The 16,060-nt window shown below is 54.7% G+C and overlaps 4 protein-coding genes across 4 annotated transcripts; 2 read left to right on the top strand and 2 right to left on the bottom strand.

Annotated features, from left to right (window-relative positions):
- Positions 1-4,817: 4,817 nt before the first annotated feature.
- COCSUDRAFT_60012 (hypothetical protein) lies at positions 4,818-5,570 on the top strand (the record flags this gene model as incomplete). Its single annotated transcript, XM_005643190.1, has 2 exons — positions 4,818-4,995; positions 5,377-5,570. The coding sequence occupies 2 exons, from the start codon at positions 4,818-4,820 to the stop codon at positions 5,568-5,570; spliced, it is 372 nt and encodes a 123-aa protein (XP_005643247.1).
- A 1,142-nt stretch (positions 5,571-6,712) lies between these two features.
- COCSUDRAFT_60011 (hypothetical protein) lies at positions 6,713-8,305 on the bottom strand (the record flags this gene model as incomplete). The annotated part of the gene is made up of 5 exons (XM_005643189.1): positions 6,713-6,784; positions 7,091-7,289; positions 7,532-7,638; positions 7,823-7,930; positions 8,135-8,305. 5 exons carry the CDS (start codon positions 8,303-8,305, stop codon positions 6,713-6,715), a joined length of 657 nt encoding a protein of 218 aa, XP_005643246.1.
- A 1,266-nt stretch (positions 8,306-9,571) lies between these two features.
- COCSUDRAFT_49174 (hypothetical protein) lies at positions 9,572-12,698 on the top strand (the record flags this gene model as incomplete). Its single annotated transcript, XM_005643188.1, has 7 exons — positions 9,572-9,623; positions 9,743-9,831; positions 10,305-10,397; positions 10,540-10,680; positions 11,048-11,098; positions 11,473-11,587; positions 11,948-12,698. 7 exons carry the CDS (start codon positions 9,572-9,574, stop codon positions 12,019-12,021), a joined length of 615 nt encoding a protein of 204 aa, XP_005643245.1. The 3' UTR covers positions 12,022-12,698.
- Positions 12,699-13,238: 540 nt separating this feature from the next.
- COCSUDRAFT_45178 (hypothetical protein) lies at positions 13,239-14,800 on the bottom strand (the record flags this gene model as incomplete). Its single annotated transcript, XM_005643187.1, has 5 exons — positions 13,239-13,375; positions 13,567-13,785; positions 14,091-14,180; positions 14,403-14,556; positions 14,750-14,800. 5 exons carry the CDS (start codon positions 14,798-14,800, stop codon positions 13,239-13,241), a joined length of 651 nt encoding a protein of 216 aa, XP_005643244.1.
- Between the last annotated feature and the right edge of the window lie 1,260 nt (positions 14,801-16,060).

The raw sequence follows: 16,060 nt of genomic DNA, 5'->3' as shown, positions 1-16,060 counted from the left end.
CTGCATATTGCCCTTTAAGTCCTTCAATTAGAGAATGCGAAAAAGTACCGCACCTGAAGCGCATGGTGAACTGGCAGGGCTCCTCGGCCGGGTCGCCGCAGCGGCGGACCTTGTGAAGAACAAACTTCTGGCCCTTGGCGGCCGCGGCTTCGCAGGGAACCCACGGCTCCGCGCGCTCGCCCGTTACGGGGTTACGGACCTCGAACACGTCCCAAAAGATCGCGTCCTTCGCCTCCTCCCTCGGCAAACCTGCCACGTCAGCGCACATCCACGTCAGCGCACAACCGACACAAACATCACATGAGCTGATCCTGAGAACATCCTACTGCCCCTTTGCTCCTTTTGAAGGCAGAGCGTGAAGGTGCCGCCTGTTTCAGAGGATACCCAGACATGAATTCATCTAAAACAACACCGGATCAAAGAGATATCTTCAAGACAGATGGCTACTTGCCGGACCATGCACCAATGCATGTCCATCAGGGCATCAGTCATGCCAGAAGCACTGGCAAAGTTGCGGTTCCATCTGGCATGTCCACGAACAGAAGCAGCTGTAGCAGCACGCACCAATCTGGTTGGCAGCCATGAGGTTCAGATGGAGGATGCGCCACTTGGCGACGGTGGTGTCCACAAGCATAAATGCATCCTGGTACAGGTCCATGGCTGCCAGCAGCTTCTCGCTCTGCTGCCGCTGCACAGCGCGCTCAGCCGCCGCCTCGATCTCGTGCACCACCAGCTCCGACAGGTTTGTCAGAATTCCCACTGGGCCCGCGCCAAACTCGCGCGGCTCCCTCGTGCCCAGGCACCTGCGCGTGCAGCGCTCCAGACTCAGCCCAAGTCATTGATCAGCATACACACTTGCCTTACAGGCCGCAGAGACTGTAGAGCACAGATCTGCACTGATAGCGCCCATTGAGCAATCCATCCTCAGCCAAATCTCAGCGCCACAAGTGAATGCTTGAATGCTTGTTCCTGCTGAACTCAGAGCTCATTCCATTCTGTCCCCAGATTGACAAATCACTCAGCCACGCAAAACAGAGCTCCAGGCTGAGAAGGAGGACTCACAGGGTGCCCACACGGCGCGCGACGGCGTTGCAGAGTGGCTTCACGCACAGCGCTCCCAAGCCCAGCTCCTCCCTGGAGTTGGCTGGCAGCCTGCTTGACAAGAACACACACAGTTCAGCTCCTCACCCTTTCAAGATTTTCTCCCCTACTTCCATATTTCCCCTTGGCAAGGCAGGACAGTACATGCCAAAAAATCAGCCCGCAACCCAAGTTTCCCACACTCGGCACATCCGCGCCACAAGAGGCATGATGCTGCCAGTGTGCAGGCTGAAGTAGCCTTTCAATAAATCAATATAAAATGAAGCTGGCACGCACCGCGCGTCCAAGGCGGTGTCGCTTATGACGACGGTGCTGCAGGTGTCAGCGGTGACGAGCGGGTGCAGCGCACGCTTCAGGGGCGATGCCTCCGTCGCTGACTGGCTCTCCAGCTTGCCACCACGCATGGTCAAGAACTGATCACCGCTCACCACTGACAGCATCACCACATCCACTTGCAGCACTGTGCCCACTAGCTGCAGCAGCGGCTCTGCGGGGCGCAACACACACCCCCCGTCAGTGCACGACGTCCCTGTGTTTCCTTCTTGGAAAGATGCGAAAGTTCCTTCCATGCAGCAGCATAGCATTCACAGGGAGAACCAGTGTCAGCACTGGTGCACACATGTCTCCAAGGCTACCATGAGATGCTGGTAGGTCTGCAAGACAATCAAAGCAGCCATAAACAAAGTCACATGCAGCGCTGTAGGAGTGCAAAAACACACCTATGTGAAGCTCCTTGCGCAGGTCGACGCCGTCCACCATGAGCGACGAGGGCTGGCAGCAGCGGCGGTCGGCCGGCAAGCTCTCAAACGCACTGCGGCACTGCAACGGAGCGGCGAGCGAGCTGCCTGAGAGCGGCGCGCTGGCCGCCCCCATGGCCGCGCCGCAGTCGAAGGGGCTCGCAAAGGGCCTCCCGAACGGCGCCGCGTTCACCGCGGCCGCAAATGCATTTGGGCCGCCGTCTTCCTGCCGCACCCGTCGCGGGACAAACCTCTCCGCCGCCGCAAACGGGCTCGGCTGCACGGCTGCGCTGTGCTGCGGCTCGCGCTGCCGGGTGAAGGGGCTGCACGAGCTGCTGCTGGCCATGCCGCAGACGGAGTCCCCCGGCTCGGATAGCCGCGAGGCGGCCGCTTCAAAGGCCGACTGCATCGGTGGCTGTGCTGTAGGGCTCAAGTCAGAGGTTGAGCGCTGTACCCGGCGATCTGTGCTGCTGGAAGAGGCACCGCCCAGCTCTTGCTGCGACAGCGCCATTCGCTCTAGCTGACTGAAGACTGCAGCTGCTTCCTGGGGGCATGTGGACCCCGTGCAGAAGGGAGGTCGCTGCAGCTGCGCTGCGTCTGCGCTGCCTGTGTTGCAAAACCCTGACGCGTCCTGACACCTGGAGGACTCTGAAGCCGCTGCTGCCGCAGACTCCTCCTGTGAGGAGCTCTGACAGCATTGAGCAGAAAATCTGCACGCGCTGGCTGGCCCTGGAGGGTCCTGCCCTGGGGAAATTCTGTGCAGGGCAGAGGTCCTCGGCGATCGCACTGCCATCTTCACAAAAGCCTGCAGGGCCTGCTTTGAGGATGCAAATGCCTCTGCTGAAGCCTGGGTGTACAGGTCCCCCGCTGCGCTGCCCAACACCTGTCCTGTGCAGCTGGGCGTGCATTCCGCCAGGACACACGTTTCTGCGTGGTGGTCTGCCGATTTGCCCAACAGCCGCTTGCTCCCAGCCCGAGACAGCGTGCTGAACGCCTGGATGCATACACGGGAAGCCCACTCAGTCCTGTATGCATGCTTGGTAAGCCCTCGCATCCTGGCAACCCTTGGTGCAGATCCCTGCGAGCCCTGCCCTGCGCCATCTACACAACATCGCAGAGCCGTATCGAGGGCGGATACAGCGCTGAGAGTCCTGCTTTGTCTAACGCCAACACTTCGACCCTAGTTCCTGTGCCGAGAGCCTGTACGGCAGGAAAGCCCGATCATGCTGAAGATCGCATTTCTCGCTCATCCGAAAAACCCGATGTGCCAACTACACCTGCAGATGGGCCTTGTGTATCGCAAAACTAAATCTTACACTTCGTCTTCCCCAGACTGCCTCAATCGAAAGTGAGACACCTGTGCCCACTAAGCGCCCCTGCCCAAGAAATGCCTACACAAACTGCCTGGATGCATGCCACCCGCCGCATCGGGCCATCGCTCTGGACGCCAAGAGCATCGCCGCAGGCTGCAGCCTCAAACACGTGACGATGCCGCAGGCCCTCGGCCGTGAGGCACATTTAGACAATCCACGGACTGCCTGTCGGCGCGGATCCCCGGGGAAAGAGCTGCACCTTTGCATCCCTGCCAGACGATGAGCAGTGCTGCCCGCTGGTGACTCTGTCGTCCTCCACGCCGGCGGAAGCCGCCTGCATACAGGAGACCGTCGAGCCCATAACTCGACCGGAGTCTATCCCGCGCCACCCACTGCTTACTGCCTTCGGCTGCACCGCGGATGCCCCACGGACATCAGTCCCGCTCGCTGGAACCTCGCCTGTCCTGTCAGGCCCGCTGCTGTCGGATGCCCTGTGCCAATCCAAATCCCCGCTGGCACGCGGTAGAAACTTGCTGAGGGCGCCCAGAATGGCTCGATCCGTCCACTATCGCCTGGCCTCAATCACAGATGAAATGTGCGTGGTCTGCTGCCATCCAAGTTGGCGTTTCTGATGATGTTCTCCCGCGAGCCTCGCTTTTCACAGCCTCAGCGCGGTCTTCAAGTTCACTGCTGTGACTCACTTCACTGACTCACTTCCTAGGGTTCTAAGCGGAAACCTGGATTTCAGCTCCCCTTCCACTTATAATCAGGCCTGGCTGAGGCAAGATATCCCAATAAATATCTAGAAGATCAGTTTTGATCAGCTGAGCCGGCATCGTCATGCGGTGACAAAAGCAGACACAGCCCTGCCTGGGAGGCACCTTCTCCTTACCTCTTCCTGTGTGCATCAAGACTCGTAGCAGCATGTTTCGCTGCATTTTCGTGTGCATACTGTGCAGCTGCATATTTCCGGGTGACTGCGGCATTCTTCATGAATCTCTTGTGCAGCCGCAGCCGCGGCACCGCGACGGCAGCCGCTGCGGTGTTCTGGTGCAAGCGCAATAATACTGGTGTCAGCTGGCCCGAGGTGCCATATCTGTTTATGACACTCAGCAAAGCAATTATAGAGGCATAAATGTCCTAGCCAGCTTTGAGTAGCGTCTTAGTGAATGCGTCTGCATGCCAAAACCCTGGTGCTTAGATCCCTTGCTCCCGGACAAGCCCTCCAGCGGCATCTCTTTCAATCTGTTTCCGATCAGATGAACTGAACTTGCAAATTCTGCAGGCTGTATAAATCTTATTCCTCGGCATTTGTTCCTTGTTTGCGTCTGTACATAAATTCGACAGGTTTCCCTTTAAGTTTGCACTTTAAATGATCAAGGAAATGCACCTATCTACCAATCTTCAACAGCCACGGCCGGTTAAATTTTTGCCTGCACCGGTTCGATTAAGCAGAAGTCATGTAAGAAGAAATGTATGCGCCTCTTCAGGTAGGGTCTGCCGCTTGCAAAAAGGGTGGTGATCTGGGTGATCTGTGTTGCCACTCGGCGTTATTTCGGACGCCGAATTCCCGAAACATGACTTACATCGACATACTGGCAGCCTGGGGAGCGCAAGAAAGTTCGACAACCCAGGAATCTGCACCCAACACGAATTATCTGCTCCCATGTCTACAGGAGCAACACTGGACCTGCACGTCAATGAGACGACCATCAGCTTCCCCTTTGCAGAGGCGCAGGCGAGGGACGTCAGCACCGCTATTAACGGCCTGCTTCAGACATTTGCTGCCAAGCAGGCAGCAGAGCGCCCCAAGCGCTGGCAAGCAATGGAGTATCGATACAAGGGTACGCTGCTCAACTTCTAAGAACCGCATGCTAAGTGTGGTGGCTGCTTCAAACTAGTCATGCTCTGCTCTTGCCCACATCAAGCAAGTGCCGCCACATCTGCAAGGCATTCATGGGCTGGCGAGGATGCTACCAGCCTGCACCACAGACGGCGCTTTCCCCTGCAATGTTTTGGCCAGAGCCTCATTCGGGGTTCACCATTTCTCTGCCACAATCCTCAGTTTGGCAGTGTACCAAACCCACCCGCTGCATTATGGGGATCAGAGACAAACTCCATTATTGCAGCACGCTCGGGGCTAATGAGACTTCCCACAGCTTCTCAACAAAATGGGTCCTTCAGAGCTCTCCAATTGGACATCATAAGAGATGGCGTGTGCGCAGGCGCGGGGGAGGATGACCCGGTTGCCCAACTGGAGCTGTTCTGCAATCCCAACGCATACTCCACAGCCTTTGACGCGCGCGTATTAGTCACCCTCAAGGCGGCCGGCGGCGTTGCCGTCACGACTGAGGGCCGCCTCTCCGCGCTCAAAGCCGACATCGAAAACTTCCTCGACGCTAAAAAAGGCGGCGCCTGATCTGGCCGTGCAGAAGGAGCGCCCTGTCAGAAGGATTGTGCATGAGGATGAATGGGCACCAGCTGCGTAGCGGGAGTGGACCTGGGAGAAGCATGGGCAATGTGGGGAGGCAACACATGCCAAGCAACCTTTTGGGTCATGTCAAAATCTTCCTCGATGCTAAGAAGAGCGGCGTCTGATCCTGCTGTGAAGCAGGAGCTCCGTGTGAGAAGCATTCCTTAGTAGAAAGAGATGGAGCCTATTGCAGATTTGTCTGACGGTGCACCAGCATCGTCTTTGTGCGAGGACGAGGGGATGAAACATGGCAGAGTCAACTGGATGCAACGATTGGCTGCGTGGCGGCAGCGGGTTGTGAGAAGGATTGTACATGTGCACAACACTGGCGCCTGGCATGACCAACTGCACAGCAGGACTGGATCTGGGAGCGGACAGGTGCATGGTCGTTGGGGAAAAACCAGAGCATTGAAAGCCAGCTGCTGGGTCAGGCGAAGTGCCTTGCTAATTGACTGACAGAAGCATGACTCGCTGTTCTATACTGCTGAGTTAGGGTGAGGCTCTTCAGGCAGAGGATCATGACGTGGCACCAGATGTAAATTTTGTTCTTGGAGTTGGCTATAGGGCAAGCTTGAATTGGTCTGGTTAGTGGCTGGGAACCAACATGTCCAGGGGAGTGCACTGTCTAAGCGGAAGTGGAGGTGCAATGTAGTACTAGAGTGATGGCCACTGGCAGGCGATTGTTGAGGATAAAGTGACCATGCTTTAGCTGACCCCAGTGCTCCACAGTGGCATGTTGCCGCAAGGTTTCTGATATATGCTCAGGTTCGAGTACAAGGTCACCATGATGCATGCATTTGTGTGGAGGTTGGACCACTGCACAGACATCTCTCTGACTGTTACAAGCAAAAACAAAGTCATTGTTTCAACACACCCTTGTGCAGCAGGGGTGCATAGACCTCTCTGGGCCTTGCCCTCACACAATATCCGCAAATCTCAACTGTGGTAGCCTTCCGAATAAAAATATAGTAGAATAATTATGATATGATGGCCATATTCCTGTCTACAACATGGTCTTGTCCGGTACGACCAGGACCACCGTGCATAGAATAGAAATAAACGGCTGTGCATGAAAGCTGCTTCACCAGTCAGTGCCAAGGCCTATCTTGGGCGCCCTCCTCAGAGAGCTTGCTCATCTCTGCCCCCTCCACAGGCACACCCTGCAGACATGACCATGCAGTCTACTTGTAAGCCAGTTCTCCCAGCATGATCAGCGTCTACTGCAGACATAGAACTCCCCATGTCTCAACAGCCATATTGACAGATCTGTGCTCTCGCATGCTGCCCCGGATCCGGAGTTCAAATCGATCAACAGCTACCTACAGGATGCAGATTGTTGACTTGCTTAATTGCAGAGTGACAGGCCGACATGAGCTTACCGCCTGCACTCTCTGCAGCCCCTTCAACACAGACAGGAACATGCCAATATGGGCAAAGTGCAAGATCGCATGCAATGAAGAACGCACCTCAGCGCCATCAGTCTCCGTTGCATCCTGAAGGGTTACAGCGGGATTGTCTGCTCTTTTTCCGGATCCGTCGCCCTTCTGTGGAGGTAATTTGGCACTTGGTGGCCTGTTTTGGGTCTGACGGAGGGAACGCCAGGGATCCTCCACCATGGTTGGCGAGTAGTAAGCCTCGATGCTTGCTTCTCCCCTGCCCTCCCCCCTGCCGCGCCCAGACCTGCCGACAGAATGTGTGATATTTTATTTTGCGCGTCAACAGAAACAATGTAAAACACGAATATGGGCACTGGTAGCTATAGTTTCATGCTGGTGCATTCTGGACACACTTTGTCAGACATCCCAATCCCCAAACAGTGGCAGATGTTGCATGGGAAAAGCTGGTGCGTGCATTATGAGGTCGAGACATGAGTCATAAGTGCTGTGATACTGGCCTGGCAAGCACACCTGCCACGACCCGGGGGTGGCCCCCCTCTGCCCCTGCCGCCATCCTGGCTATACCGTCCGCCGCTGCGGCCGCCGCCGCGGCCGCCGCTGCTGTGATAGCCTCGGCCCTAAAGCAGAAAAGTCATTCAGAATCCAATGTGGATTGGTTCCACGGCGTGTCTTGGAGACCTCAATGCCCGCTTCTGGCCTGAGCTAAGGGAGACAACGTGGGGGCAAGCAATGCTGCAAATATATATTCGGGTGCGATATCTTGTGAATTATAGCGCTAACGGCACAGCAGTGTCGCCATACCTGCTGCATTGGGCCGGGATGTTGTGGTGGGCCAGGCAGGGGGGCACCGGGCGGGGGTCTGGGCCCTCCTGGATTGTAAGCAGGGGGCCGAGCCGGCCGCGCTCCCCACTGCAAGACCACCAGCACTCACCAACAAATTGAATATTCAGAACTCCTTATCATGGAAGCATGGCTGGCAGCGCATGGAGCAGTTGGATTGCAGATTCAAACTTTGCAGCAAGTGCTTGCGTGCAAGACAGGAAGCTTTGCGTGTGCAGGGTGTCAACATGCAGGCCTAGTGTGGATGCTGGGCAGCGAATGCTTAAAGCCAACCTGTGCTGTTGGGGGGCTTAAGGCCGGCAGGGGCCCCCACGGCTGCCCATAGCCGCCTGGTGGGTGCTGAGGGGCGCTCATGGGCTGGGCCCAGGACGCCTGAACAGGCCGCAGGAATCCAGGCTGGAAGCTGGCGGGCGGCCGTTGTTGAAGCTGTGGCATAGATCCCATTGCGGCCGCGCCATTCTGGCCTCGTTCACGGCCTTCCCGCCTTGCTTGAGGCAGCTGCGGCCGTGCTGACTTCAGTGCGGCGAGTGGATCGCTGCAGCAGCAGGGTCAGATTCAGTCTTTTGGGGTGGCGGTGACCACAGTAATTTCATGTGTTTGTAATTACAGGAGCAATAAGAGACAGCAAAGGTACCTGTAGAAACTGAACGCCGGTGTGGTGTGGTTGCTGCTGGGTTCGTTGATCAAGGGATTGATCAATTTTCCTGTGCCTGCGCGGGGAAGACTCTTACTCAGGTCACAACTAGGCGCTGAACAGAAAGAGCTTGTGATGACAGAAAACATGATGATAGATTGTGCATCTGACCTATGGCATGCGTTTCTGAACCATCGGCATCGTCACGCAGTGCTTTCAAACGCTTCCTGCGCTCTTCAGCTTCCTGCATGCGGTTGCTAGCCAAGCTGGACTTGAGCTGTGCTAGGTGCTGCTCAGCTCTGTGCACTGGACATCGAACTTTCAGAAGTCTCGACGCCAGTTTAATGAGATATATACGACAGGTAGCGTCACCAATAAGTCAGGTCCTAATTACCTTGTCCATCAAAGGATCATTCCAGTCATTTTCAGTCAGATGCACACCATCTCACTTGCAAGCTGACAAAAAACGTCTCAGATACCCCTCTAAGATTATTTTGCATGTGTTGGTATCGCTGTGAAGCTTTGCACCAGAACGAGAGAAGTCTGCAGAAACAGCCAAGATAGGCAACCACCTCCCTGCAAAGTTCGGGCGCTGTGTCGCCCCTGGCCTCCGCCTGAAGGGGCAGGGGGCAGCCAAGATTGCACATTCGGGCCTTCGGAACATAGTAGGAACAAGCCTGACTGCGCAGTGCCGCGCCAGCACGCCAGGTGTGCAGGATCAGGATTGACACCTGTGCATCCGCTCTGTTCAGCTGCATGTTCGCAACCTGCGTTTGCGTTGTAGCACACAAGCACTTCCAGAATATCATTTTTGCAAAATAATTGCATTTGAAGAGTCCTTGAGATGGCGTGAATGACGCTATGGCTGAATTTGGCCCACTGGCGGGCACGCAGATGTTGGGGGAGCCTTCTATAAACCTACTGCCGGAGGACACTTACGGCTGCTTTCCATTGCACTTCATAAATTACGCTGAGTATCTCTTGTTGGTGAAAGGCATGCTCGCTCTCTGTCTGCAGGAGACACAGCGACGAGGGCGTGAAAAGTCCTGAGCTTGAGGTTGCAACGGGAAAGCGAGATGTCTGTCATCACGCTCCGGAGCGTGGATCTCAGCGACTTTATGGACAGAGGTGCGAATACATTATATCCGCGCTACCGCTACTGGGTTTGGACATCCATGCCAAAGAATCTGCGCCATAGGGCACGTCTCATCCCTTTATCCTTGATGTGCTCTACTGGGTTCGCGCAGGGCCTGCATTCGTAATGCCTGCCTGCATCACGACTGGCATGAAGCTGGAATGGGCAGAGCCTGTGGATGCTGACGAAGAGGACTTCGAGGTGGGCTTTTCTCTGATTGCCAACCTTTTGGGAATAATCCTGCAGAACTCTTGCCAAGTCTGCAATTGCTTGAGAGCTAGGAGTGCTGGCATGGCATCACTGTTTGCCCTGCTGCACGTCCCCCAGCATTCTTATCTGCTGGCTGCGACCCTGGCACCTATGTTGTTACACCAAACCTCTGTCTGTCAGTTTTGAACTCTAATTTGTCCTGGTCTCTGCATGCCATTTCTTTTCCAGTAAATCCTGCATCTTATCTTAGACCCCTCCCTGCAGCAGCAATCGACCTTCCTTGTTGCTCCATGCCAACTATCTGGGCCTTTCCAGCCCCTACGAGGGCCTGGGACCCGCTTAAAGGGCTTGAAGTCTACATATGCACCCCAAATCACAGCATCATAGCACTTCTGCGGTCAGCGGGCGCACTTATCGCCTTCTGGACCTTTTAAGTTGGAAGCTGAGGGGTTGTGGTTTTGCAGGAAGAAGAGGGGGAAGATGAAGAAGAGGAGGAGGAAGAAGCAGAGGAGGAAGGAGGGGTAGAGGGGGATGAAGGTGATGAGGAAGAGGAGGAGGTGAAGCAGCTGACCTCGCTGGCCTGCAGCTGCACTTGTCCCGGCAGGCCCTTAGGCTGATTGCAGTCTGGCTGCAGCCCTGCAAAGTATATGGCTGGCCCACCACTGGCGCGCTGACTGCTGACTGTGCTCACTGGGTCAGGAGTACGAGGAGGAGGGAGCGGCCGCTGGGGGGGAGGAGGGAGATGATGACGAGGATGATGATGACGAGGACGATGTGGAGGGGGACAACCAGGAGTATGTGGACGAGGAAGACGACGAGGAAGAAGAGGAAGATGATGAGGTGAGCGCTACTCACCCCTTAGTCATGATACCCGGACCCCCACTTCAGGAGCTTGTGCTCAGGCGCCGTGGGTTCTCGTGTGCTTCTTGTTGACATGCACTTGCCCTGTATCTGCGTTGGGGGTGTCAGTGAAACGAGAGTCTTGTCATGATGTCCCACAGGCCGGGGGCACTCAGTGGTGCAGGGTTGCCACAAGTGAGCGTACTATTTAGCACATGTGGGTAGCCTAGGGGTAGCTCATCAGTGGTCTGATGTCACGTTCTCATACAACGCTAGTAATCACCAGCGTTGCATTCTAGTCAGCTCTTCTGATGCGGACTGTGACATATTCCTGTGCTGACAGATGTTCTTTTTTTGTGCTGTGCAGGAGGATGGGAATGACGAGGAAGTGTTGGGGACTGCTTACCTTGCCGGCCAGGTGCGCAGAGCATTTCATTCCATGTCCTGCAGCAGCAGATCTTGCTTGTTCTGACCAGCACTGTGGAAGTCTGGCCCAGCAGACAAGCTTGTGGATTCCCTTGCTGACGATAGCTCATTGGGCTCTGCATGAGGCTTTTACAGCGTAGTACTGCTGTACCCTGCCGGGGTCTAGCTGGCCGATACAGTGATGTGATTTGACCATCGCTGGCAGATGACAGCTGGTCAAGATAGCCTAGGTTGCAGACTTCTCATTAAAACGCTGCTGCAACACATTTTGCTTTAGATGAATTGAGAAGGCACGCAATACTAGTACTGAGAGGCACGGTGGGCGGAAATCGGGCTGATCTGTTATTTACCTTGCTGTCCCCCCAGGGTCCCCCCATCGAGGATGATGAGGAGGACTATGACGGGGAGGACCCCCCGGCAAGCGAAGACATTGAAGACGAGGAAGATGATGACGAGGAGGAGGAAGCCACCGCGCGCCCACGTGAGACCCCTCCGATGTCTTTGACGCATTTCATTGTTTGGACCATGTACTTCCAGATGATGTGTGTTGTGTTGTCTGGCGCAAAGATAGTACAGAGGCAACACTGGCATAGGCTGGGAAATTCAGCAGCGTCCGGGGCTTTTGCTCTGCGTGGAAATGCGAGCGCATGATCCTGCACGCTGCAGGCATTCATCTGGTGGCTGACAAGCAGCACATGCATTGAATTGAGGGGTTGTTCGCTGACTTGGTGGTTCATTCACTAGCAGTTCTGGGCCGCAGGAGCCTTTTGTGAAGTGACTGATTGACTGCTAACATTGGGCTAAAGAAATTGTTAGTGACGGGTAATTGTGGGTGCTGCAGAGAAGCGGAAACGGTACGACGAGGAGGAAGAGGAGGAGGAGGATGACGAGGGCGATGACGAGGATGATGAGTAATCGGATGATGAGTAATCGCCCCCATCGTGCCATGCGCATCAGCACAGCAGCCGGGCTCCTCTGGGCGGCTGGGCTTGTTCCAGAAATCAATACCTGACAGCCTCTGGTGCATGCAACTCAGCATAACAAGGCTCGCTGGCGAGAGTGTGATCAGCTGGCACGTGCTGACAGCCGACAGTGCCCTCTCTAGCCCTGACTGTCTTGCTTGGGCCATTGGGGTTGCTCTCTGATCACCTAAAGCTGTCAGCGGCCTTTTGCGATGTGAATATAGGCTGCAGCAGTCATGCATGCGGTGTTCAGGACACTGCATCAAGAGCCCCTGCAGCTGTTGGCGGTTGCAATTACTTTGACAGAGCTACTTTTGAGGCTTTGACCAGGGATCGGTTGAGATTGGTGCAACGCTGCGGCTTGTACGCTTCATCTCAGATTTGACATTTCTCCAATGCACCTAGGTGGTTAAATGCAGCTTGGGGAAGATACAATAATTTGTTTTGAGTTCAGGGTTGCTGCACACGCTACGGTATCAGATCAATAGACAGGTCAAAGCGATTTTGTGAATGTAGTTGCGACTCGTCTGCTCCTTAATCGAAGAGAGTGTCACCAAACAACATGCCAGGGAGACTGGGGACCATAAGGCATGCTTTGCCAATGACCTCTTTAAGAAGGACAGAGTTTACACATCTTCCAATTATTTTTCATAAAGCGTCTGCCAGCTTCTCTTCTGCAGGACCCTGTACTGCATGCAGAGCATTTGCTCAAAGAACATCTCTCAAAACAATGACATTTGTCTCTTCTCTCAACTTGCAGAACTCACAATCCTAATGCTTCAGTTTTCTCACCCCTCTTGCAAGAGCAATGATCATTCATGAATGCAGGAAGTGCCCTGCACCTAGGCGCCTGTTTCACAGGAACAACAGCGGATGCCCTTTTGGCAAAGCATCACCGGCCCCTCACGTTTTAGTTGTAACTCCAGCAAAACAAACACTCACCCTTTGTACTGTCAGAAGGCCTCGGTCAGTACACTCATCAAGAAACCATCATCCAACAGCGCACCGCCTGCTTTCTTTGCCAACCATCTATCTGGAGCAACTTGGTATTGCCTGACAAAATCTGTTGCATGGGGCTAAAACAAATGCAGAGTTGACCCATCTAGGATCACCCCGTGCACACGACTGCATAATGCAGTCTGCATTACGCAGACAAGGCCTTCTAAAAGCCTAGCTTGAGGACTCCAGCACATATTTGACGGCGATGAACACTCCAAGCCAGAAGACACCCACTTTGCCCAGGTCCAACACCTTCTCCGCCAGCTTCCCGGAACCTTCCTGCACCTGCTTCACCAGCGCGCGCACGCCTGCGCAGACCAACGCGCCCCGTCATGTCATGTATCTCCCAAAAAAAAAGGCAGAAAGGCAAAAATTGGCACCAGCCAAGCACCCCGAACGAGAAGAACCCATTCAATCATCACGACAGCGCCCATTTCATGATGACACTCTGTCCCAAATTGGCCAAGACAATGGACAAAGAAGCTCTGCGAACACTCACCGATGGACACTCCAACGACGCCCAGGAGGCCGACGGCGACCTGCAGCAGCAGCCGCGTATTGTCGTCGATAGGCGCTGTAGATAAGTTGACACCCGGGATTCCCCCCTTCTCCACGGCTTCCTCCCCCAGCTTAACACCGTCGTCCAGCAGCAGTCCCCCCAGCGAAGCCGCCACCGCCGCGCCCCCCGCTATGATCAGCGTCGAGAACTGCCGGCTGCCTGCACCCGGTAATGGACAAACTTATCACCCTTTCCCATTCAGTGGGGGGATGTTGTAGCAATGGGTGTATAGGTCTTCAGCACATCTGATTTTATTGGGGGCCAGGGCAGTTGTGGAAAGCATGCTGCACTCCCCAAAGCGAGGCTCAAAGGGCTACATTTAATTAGGCCAGGCCTCCGAATTCTGAGATAATATTTGGACTTCAGCTCGAGCTCAGTCTGTGCAGTGCCTTGACCAAACTTTTCATGGAAATTTCCAAGCTGGATCGCAGCTCAAGGGCCAGGAGCCAGATGGAGGTGCTCACCCTTTCCCTCTGGCGCAAGCTCCACGTCACCCTTCTCCACAAACTGTTGCACTCCCCTCTCGCCGCCAGCAAACCCGCCCGTCACACCAGCTGCACCAACACTCACCAAATTCACCCCACCATACTGACACCCAAACTACAATCCAATATATGTTTGTTTGCTCGTGCTTGCAGCAGAGTACTTCTGGTAGCTGCATCAGTGTTCCTGCCCTCCCCTGGCTTGCATGCATGGCACGTGCTCTTGCTGGGCCGGTACACGGAGTATGCAAAGTATAAAGCAAAGGCCCATTTGCGTAAGGGAATGAGACTTACAAAAGGGTCCAATGGACTCCTTGCTGGGGTATTTGCCTGGCTCGTCCGCCACCTGTTTTGGGGAGGTAGTGGCAGCTTTGCTGGGCTTTGCGGCCTTCTTGGCTGGGGCCTTTGCCCCTGCCTTGGGCGCCCCTTGCTGCTCTTCCTTCGCCTCCTGCATTGCAAGAGCTATTTTCTTGATTGCTGGTGGACTGTCACCGGCCCGAATGCTGAGGCTGCAACTGAAAACAAGCACATCCAAGCAAGCATGCCTGGTAGAGGGATGCACGTGGAGGAGGATACAAGTGGCAATTTTGACTCTCAACGAAGATGCGGAACAAAAGACACCGTATTTCTGGGGTTCCCACCTGTACGAATTGCTGCAGGCCTACCTCGCCCCCAGCCCAGCCCCCTGCCATAGCCTCCCTTGATGGGTACTTTCCCGCATCAGCCTCAGTGGGGGTACCCTCATCAGCCTCAGTGGGGGTCCCCTCATCCTCCTGTTCGGCTGCGCTGCTGCTACTTGCGAGTTTGTCTTCTTCCTCATCCTTCGTTGATTTCGCAAGCTCAGCTGTCTTTGTCTCCTGCTGATGCGTGACACACAGACATGATAAATTGACATAGACGGAACTTCTCTCGTTTTTGGATTCCTGTCACCTACAGCATTCTAATGAAAAGTTTGCACAGACAAGCGCCAGAACCGAACTCTTCTCAACATAAAAAAGCCAGAGGCTTCTGCGACGCACAATGATAGATCTGAGGTCAGCAAGAAAGGCACCAACTGCATAATAGGATTGCGTGGTGTGTAACTTTGAGATATTATTGAGAATGATGAAACATCTTCAATTACACAGTCCAAGTTGAGTTGGCTTTGATGATGCGTCCATTCGAACAGATAAGATGTGAGTATACCTGTGCTGAAGCTAGGACCCTGGCAGGTCCTCGGCCGCGCACACGGCAGGGCATTGCATGTAAACACGTTGGCCTTGAACCATTGTCACAAAATCTTCCAGTCCTCTGCGAAACTGCTGTGAGGCTGCGTTGCATTGGAAGGCCGTTCGGTCCTGTGTTTCGTCAGAAAGCCCCTTTTGGGCAACAAATTGGCCTTGCTATCTCACAGCTGAATAACTCGTTAATTTCGGGAGTTTCTGTGGATTTGCATAGGGGTGTGTGGCTTGTATTGATGCAGGAGATCTGCACGATTGACCACCTTCGGCTTTCCTGCAAGGGAATTATACATCGAGTGTGCCCAGGTCTCACAGCTTCTTGATATTCAGGCACGAGCCAAACGCGCGCCACATTATCAAGGCTGAGCCAATCACTGTGCAGGGGACACAGGAGGTGCACCAAACTTTCACGGTGATGCAGCAGAGGCAGCGGTGAGCTAGCTGCATGCAGAGCAATGCGCGAGTGCATGTGCAGCACACCTAGAGCATTTTACTTTAAAGTCCTGCATGCATGCCAAACTATGTAGATCCAGCAGATGCGGATCCTCAATGAGCGCTCTGCCTTCAGCACAGCACAGCACAGCACAGCACAGCACAGCACAGCACAACAAAGCACAGCACAGCACAGCAGCAGCAGCAGCAGCAGCGCGCGGCGCTGATAGATGACTTCATGTAATGCTCGTAAATTCAAGCTAGTCGCGGCTACTGCAGCTGCAGCGCATAAAATCTGCC

This window comes from Coccomyxa subellipsoidea (assembly GCF_000258705.1).
Source record: "Coccomyxa subellipsoidea C-169, whole genome shotgun sequence".
Taxonomy (NCBI): domain Eukaryota; kingdom Viridiplantae; phylum Chlorophyta; class Trebouxiophyceae; family Coccomyxaceae; genus Coccomyxa; species Coccomyxa subellipsoidea.
Note: the sequence above shows the minus strand (reverse complement) of the source record. Positions and strands in the feature narration are given on the sequence as shown.